We start from the raw sequence: 8,036 nt of genomic DNA on the forward strand, positions 1-8,036 counted from the left end.
AGATCTGAAATTTTCTAGAATGGATGGAGAAGATCTAGCTAGGCTTGTGAATTCTGACTCTGTAAAGAGATATTATGTCTAAATATACCTAGTTTCCTCTCAAAAGCAATAAAGTAAAGTTTAGCCATGATTTCTTTATAAAAAGAACCCTTTCATTGCATTGATCTCGCAACGCTTACTTTGTTTATCTTGAAAGAATTGATTTTATGTGTGATTACAAGAAATACATCATAAAGTGCTTAAAGATGAAATTTAAGCATTTCCCAGTAAAGAGGTGACCAACCAAAATAAACCCCAAAGATATTTGAAAGATAATGATAGAATTTATAGGAAAGGGGAAGGTTAAAAAAAAGTCCAACGATGGTGAAATGACTAAAAGAAAAAAAGACATAAACTAAGAGGCAGAAAATATTGATGCCTGCTTGACCGTTTTTTATGATCGGCTTGTTTTAACTCGCAAGTGCACGAGTGTGCGATGTAGCAATTAACTCGGTAAGTTCGAGGTCATATCCACAAAGAGCTAGATCTGGAAATTAAGCTAAGTAACAAAAAAAAACTCAAGAAAAATTAAATTAACAATAACTTGGTTGAAAATAATTCATGGATTTGTTTTTAAAGATAAAAAAAAATGTAAATAGATTTAAAATGACAAGAAAAAGTAAGTCTTGGTCCAAATCAATTTTAATGGTGATGTATTGGTGATTTCTTCAACATATATAAGATAACTCAACCTAATATCAACGATGGTGATATTAGATCGGAAGATATTACAATGAAGATTAGAAAGATGAAGATTGATTATTGCTTAAGAATGAACAAGTACTTTCATATTAAGTAAGACATTGAATCAAACAATCTCTATACCAAAACTAAAGTTTGTGCATAAAAATTCAAGATTATAACATTACCTAAATGATTTCTAAAATTTCTTTACAATAATAAATCATTCATGAAGAAAATAAGAAGATAAACATTAAGATTCATTCATATCCTAAAGAACTCACCTCAATCACCATTATCCTTGATTTGGATCCAAGAAAGAGTTTAGCCAACCATGATTATATATAAGAACACTTCAATAAACATGAAAGAACTTGAATCCAACTGAAATAATAAGTTTTACAAACTAAAGAACTGAAATCTATAAAGAAGAACACAATACAATTTCAGAAAAAATTCGGACACAAATCTGACTCTAACTTTGGACAGCAATTAGACCCTCTTAGAAGCTTTTTTTCGAGAAGTCTATTAGAGACATGTTTATAAGAAATTCTGTCACCTTTCCAGATCATTAAAGAACAGCTCATTTGGACACCGGAGTCAAAAATTTTGGGCAAAACACCAAAAGGTGTTATGAAAAATCAAATCAAGACAGCTTTACAACTACTTTGGTGCACGTTTTTCTTCCTCATTTATGAGGTGTCTCCTTCTTCTTTTTGACCCAAAATAATGTTAAAATATCCCCTCCAGCTTTCCATCCATGTGCTTGCCTTCTTGGATCAATGGATTACCCAAAATAAATCAATTGTTATTTGTTGTGTGGACATGTAAGATCATGGATTGTGTTTGGGTTGATTTGAAGGTTGATTTGGGGTTGATTTAGGGCTGATTTGGGGCTAAATTTGGGCTAAATTTGAGCATCAAATAAGTATACAAATGTACTTATTATTTGGGCTAAGATTGACATTGAGATCTTGAGTGTTTAATGGTTGAAGTTTGTGATTAGTACTTAAAAGTGCATTTTTATCATGGTTTTATGTTTGTGAGTATGAGTTATGATTGAGCCTTTGGAAACTGTTCAAAGCATAAGCTTGTTCGTGGAGACATTCCTTGAAAGAAGGTAAAGTCAAACAATCATTGGTTTCACAGATTTGACACGCAATGTCTTAATAGATTTTAATTAACCATTCTTTTTCAATTCTAGTACCTCGACTTTTCTAGTTAAAGATGCAAACTTGACTTGAAGGTCATCATCTTCCCTAAGGTTGCACATACCTCCATTAGATATATAAGGTTGTATTTTACTTGATGCCTCATACGTGCCTGTAGTGTCCCAATTTTGTGCATTTTTAGCTAGTAAGTCTAGGTACTCCATTGCTTCATTAGGGTTTTTATCTTCAAAGCTTCCATTACACATCAATTCAACCATTTGCCTATTTTTAGGTGTTAAGCCTTCATAAAAATGTGAAACCAATCTCCATATTTCAAAACCATGATGGGGGCAAGTATTAAGTAAGTCTCGATACATATCCTAACATTGGTAAAATGTTTCTCTTGGTTTTTAAGTGAAAGTGATGATTTTTCTTTTGAAAGAGTTTGTTCTATGAAATGAGAAATTCTTTAAAAACTGTTTTTGCAACTCATCCCAAGCATGAATAGATCCAGATCTCAAATTTTGTAATCATGTTTTAGCTTTATCTTTTAATGAAAAAGAAAAAAAACTTTAATCTGATGGTATTCATGCTATAATTTGAGTCATTAGAGGTGTTACAGACTTCCTTAAATTCTCTTAAATGCAAGTATGGATTTTCTAATTCTAAATTAGGAAAAGAAGATAAAAGTTAAATAATGTCTAACTTAAAATTAAAATAAGTTGCATCAGAGGGGAAAGCTATGCATAATAGTGCACTTGTTCTTGTGTGATTCATGTAATCTTCAAGTATTCTAACATGATTATTTTCATTATTCCCATTATAAAGGGATTGGTTATCTTCTTCAGCCATATTTTTTAAAAATAACGAGGATACCCTATAAAAAGATTTTTTATTAAATTAAACAATTTTTTTCATGAAATTAGGCTTCAATGGATAAAGTGATTGATATATATATAAATAGATTTTTCTGAGAACATTTTGATATGCTATATTACAAGAGAAGCTAATAATAGTAATGACATTGAATGACAAAGCTACAACCTCGCACAAACATGGACAAAATACAACAACAGCTTGATAAATTTACGAGTGGTGCTGAATTCCCCTCTCGCCCTATAAAGGATCGACATGGAAGATTAAGAAATTCATTCGTTTTCCTAGAGTATTGAAGAAAGAAAGCACCATAGCTGACAAAAAGATGGGCCCGAGAGTTGTATCGTCAGCAATAATATCATTCTCACTATTTTTATTGTTAGCATCAACAGCAAAAGCCCAATCAAAAGGTGTCTTCGATGTGACTAAATATGGTGCCGATAAAGATATCACAGAGGTATCTTATATATTTTCTCGCATGCATGCGTTTGATTTTTAAATCACTGAATATATAGTATTCGAGCAATAACTTATTTACGTTCCCTTGGATTTTCAACGTAACACCCGAATTTGAGACCTACTGATCCTCTATAAATATTTCCCTTCTCTTTCCATTTTTAGGCTTTAACCAATGCTTGGAAAGATGCTTGTGCTTCAACAAACCCCAGTAAAGTTCTCATTCCAAGTGGGACATACTCGTTACGGAAATTGACTCTAGCAGGTCCTTGCAAGGCTGCGATTGAGCTCCAAGTTGATGGCATATTGAAGGCACCGGTTGACCCAAATCAGTTCTCAGGAGGTCATTGGGTTAATTTCAGATACGTAGATAAATTTACGTTGTCGGGGAGCGGCACTTTTGATGGGCAGGGAAAGGTTGCATGGAGCAAAAGTACATGTCAGAAAGATAAAGATTGTGACAGCCTCCCAATGGTAATCTACTCACCATTATGAAGCCTAATTTCCGTATTTTTTAATTATATATTATGGCACTACCAAAGTTTCTTTAATCATTTGCTTTTTGTTTGCTTCTAACATGGATCAGAATATAAGGTTCGATTTCATCACCAATGCATTAGTCCGAGATATAACTACTCGAGATAGCAAGAACTTTCATGTTAACGTCTTGGGGTGCAAAAACCTCACCTTCCAGCATTTTACCGTGAGTGCACCTGGTGATAGTGTAAACACCGATGGAATCCATGTCGGCCAATCTACTGGGATCTACATTATCGATTCAAAAATTGGCACTGGCGATGATTGTATCTCCGTTGGGGATGGCACCGAAGAACTGCATATCACAAGAGTAACATGTGGACCTGGCCATGGCATCAGTGTTGGAAGTTTAGGGAAATACCCCAATGAGAAACCTGTTTCTGGAATATTTGTCAAGAGTTGCACAATATCAGATACTACAAATGGCGTTAGAATAAAATCTTGGCCAGCTTTATACGGTGGTGTCGCATCTAACATGCATTTTGAGGATATTGTCATGAACAATGTCCAAAACCCTGTCATCATAGATCAAGTTTATTGCCCATGGAACCAATGCAGTCTAAAGGTATTGCTTTCTCTGTTACGGTTAGGATATTTTCACAGTACTAAATTACTGTGACAATATTTTACCCAATTCGTGGCTCAAACACTCCACAATTTATCAAAATCTTTTTTACATCTTATGAAAAAAAATGTTTCATCGCAATTCGCAATTCATAGTATTGACTGTGAAGCAAACATGATGTGCACTGCATTCCGTAATTGGTTGCATCATGCTAGATCCATAATGCAATTCTGAAGAACGCCTACACAAACATACTAATTTTTTTATGTTCCTTAGTGCTAGGGAGGTTACTAAAAGTCTATCGGGGTCTTAATGTTCTTTCTTTTCTTTTGCAGGCTCCATCAAAAGTGAAGATCAGTGATGTTAGTTTTAAGAATATAAGGGGAACTTCCGCAACTCCGGTTGTTGTCCAGATTGCTTGCAGTAGTGGCATCCCATGTGAGAAAGTGGAGCTTGCTGACATTAAACTTGCATATAGCGGACCAGACGGCCCTCCAAAATCCCAATGTTCTAACGTTAAGCCCATGATTTCTGGGATAATGAGCGCACCCGGATGTTGAAGATAGGGACTTCCAACCGAAACTTTTTGGTTTCGTCGTTCATAGGCTCGTTTTTAGATGGAGAAGTCCCATCTTGTAATTTTGATTAAACAAATGAATACAATTTTATTATTTTAATTTTAAATACAAGATCTCTTGGTTTCTTTTACAATTTAATTTCAATAAATCTTCAATCTTATGTATAAAAGAAAGAAGCAAAAAGAGTATAAATCATATAGTAACCCTACAAGATTTTTCCTTTATTTTTTAAATTTATTACTTATGGTCCATGCCTTTTTTTTGTACAAATTTCCTTTTACTCTTATTTCTTTTTGTTAATTTGATTAATTAAATTTTTTTAATGATTTTTTAAAATATTAATTAACTTGGTCAAGTATGACCTGAAGAAGTCCATATTAATGTATCTAAATAGAAAATATACTATATATAAAATATTATAATCATACACTTGTGTTGTAACCCATTATTACTATTATATATTACCCGACACACACACACACACATATATGTATGTATGTATGTAGAAAGTATTGATTAACTAATAAGCAAAGTCTCCCAATTATTTTCAATTTAGTATCAAAGTCTTTTGCCGTCAGAACTCTTCTTCTCCTCTCCTTCCTTGCAGCCGACCTCCTCTCTCCCTCTTCTAAATGGACTATGCTGCTGCTGCTATCGCTACTCTTCCCACCAAAATAACAGTGCAACCTAACCAGCTAGCCACTTAGAAGTTGTTGCTGCTAGTTCCTTTTCCCACCAGCAACAGCCCCAACCTGTAGAGTAGAACCATGGCTTTTTTTCTCATGTTTCTGTCATCCCTCTTCACATTAAGGGGACAAAGACTCCTTCTATCATTGCATTGTCCAACACTCATCAAGTGGTCCATTGAAGTTTACAACAAAAAACTATCTCTATTGATGAATGCAGATGAAGCTATATCTTATTGGTTAAGGTGTTTTTCACTTTATCAATGGCTGAATGCTGTGTCCTCCCTCTAATGTTTTTACTATTCTGATGGTTCTTTTTTTGGCAACCAACCCTTCTTTTCTCTTTTGAAAGCAACAAGATCAACTTATTTTAAGCATGTTACTCTCCTCCCTCTCCAAAGACGTCCTACATTTTGAGGTAGATTGTCAAACTTCTTCTTGTGTTTGGCACACTCCTAAGAAAGCGCTTACTTTTCCATCAAATTCTTGCATTATGCAACTCCATAGGTCTTTTCAAGATCTTTGATAAGGAGATAATTCGGTTACTACATATATACAGCATGTCAAGTCATTACTTGATGAATTGGCTACTATTGGTCAGCCCCTCTCTTAAAGACTTCAATCTCTATATATTTCGTGGCCTTTGTGGTGAGTTTAAATACTTGATAACTAGTTTCATGACCAGATCAAAACCATTGTCATACGCGAACCTTCACAGCCATCTCCTTACTCATGAGTTTCTGCATAAGTCTTATCTTCCCTTCTTGGCTGCAATTCCACCTCTCCTGCCTACACCATCTTCGCTACCCTCTGCTCATCTTGCATTGCAACAAACCAACTCCAATTTTGGCCATAACAAAGGTCGTTCCTATGGCGGCTGGTGCTCCAACAGCAATACGTACAACAGTTATGACAGGTCTGATATTCATGGCTCTCATTCCTTTGCTCCCAAGGACTAAAAGTAGAGTCATTGGAAACAGCCTAGACGACCTGCTGTGGGTGGACAGTGGCCTCCTCACCAATCATTTGAGCAACATGTCAAGTGTCAATTGTGCTTTTCCTTTGGCCATACAACCTTATAATGTGCTTAGTTTTCACAACAGTGGTCACCAATCGTCTGCCCATCTTGTTGTTGATCTGGTTTCTGCCTCGACTTGGTTCCTAGACGCTGGTGCGAACCAATATGTTATGCTTGATCTTGTAACTCTGATCGATTCTGCATCCTATCTTGGTAATGATCATTTGCATGTTGGTGATGGTAATGGTCTAACTATATCCCATGTTGGCCATACCATCTTTCATTCCTCTAAACACACATTTACATTATCTAATGTTCTTCATGTTGTTCACATTACCAAACCATTGATATTTGTCTAGAAATTTTATTGTGATAATAATGTTTATTCTGAATTTCGTGCCTTTATGTTTTATATAAAGGATCTCACCACCAAAGCAGTGCTCCTTTCTGGTCAGAGCAATGATGGTCTCTATGTTCTCTCAAAGTCTTTTGCCACCACCATTCCTCAAGCTTATTGGTCTCCTTACATCTCTATCACTATTGATCTATGGCATCATTGATTGAGTCATCCTACTTGTTGTATTTTCAATTTGTTAGTTTCTAAAAATAAAATAATGTGTACTTCTAGACGTTCATCTGTTCAATGTCAAGCTTGTCCATTTGGCAATTCTTCACGTTTGTCATTGTGACCTATAGGTCACAAAACTACTACTCCATTTGATTTAATATTTATTGATGTTTAGGGCCCTACTTCTATGATTTCTTCTGATGGCTTTTGTTACTTTATATCTTTATCGATGCACATACCAATCATATATGGTATTATCTGCTTGTTGCCAAATCTAATGTATTTTCAACTTTTGAATTTTTTCAAACACTTGTTCAACATCAGTTTTCACTTAAAATTAAATCTATTAAAAATGAATGGGGCTCTGAATATCATAGGTTAAATAGTTTCTTTCAAACTGTTGTTATTTATCACAGATTAATCTGTCCTCATACATATGAGCAAAATGGCATTGTTGAGTGTCGTCATTGTCATATTGTCAAAACTGGTCTTATAGTCTTAGGTCAATGTAGTGCTCCATTATGATTTTGGAATTATGCATTTGAATCTTCAATCTATCTTATCAATCATATGCCTACTCATGTCCTCTAAAATTAGTCTCCCTTTGAATGTCTATTTAATCGTACTCCTGATTATGATTTTTTGCGTACTTTTAGGCGTCTTTGTTTTCCATTTATGCATCTATATCATGCTTATAAGTTGGATTTTGTTCCTCTTAATGTGTGTTCTTAGGCTATAGTTCCTCGTACCTTGGTTATCGTTGTCTTGATTTCGCCTCTCAATATATATATGTCTCCCGTCATGTTCGTTTTCATGAAAATATATTTTCATTTGTAGATTCTGAATAGCTAGCATGACCCCAGCCACTTCCTCACAGCCCA

At 34.7% G+C, this 8,036-nt stretch overlaps 1 protein-coding gene across 1 annotated transcript; it reads left to right on the top strand.

The window, feature by feature from the left end:
* The first annotated feature begins 3,072 nt into the window (after window positions 1-3,072).
* LOC105107305 (exopolygalacturonase-like) lies at window positions 3,073-4,865 on the top strand. The gene is made up of 4 exons (XM_011001183.1): window positions 3,073-3,204; window positions 3,369-3,677; window positions 3,790-4,305; window positions 4,641-4,865. Exons 1-4 carry the CDS (start codon window positions 3,073-3,075, stop codon window positions 4,863-4,865), a joined length of 1,182 nt encoding a protein of 393 aa, XP_010999485.1.
* The last annotated feature ends 3,171 nt before the right edge of the window (window positions 4,866-8,036 follow it).

Source organism: Populus euphratica, unplaced genomic scaffold, assembly GCF_000495115.2.
Source record: "Populus euphratica unplaced genomic scaffold, PopEup_1.0 scaffold309.1, whole genome shotgun sequence".
Taxonomy (NCBI): Eukaryota; Viridiplantae; Streptophyta; class Magnoliopsida; order Malpighiales; family Salicaceae; genus Populus; species Populus euphratica.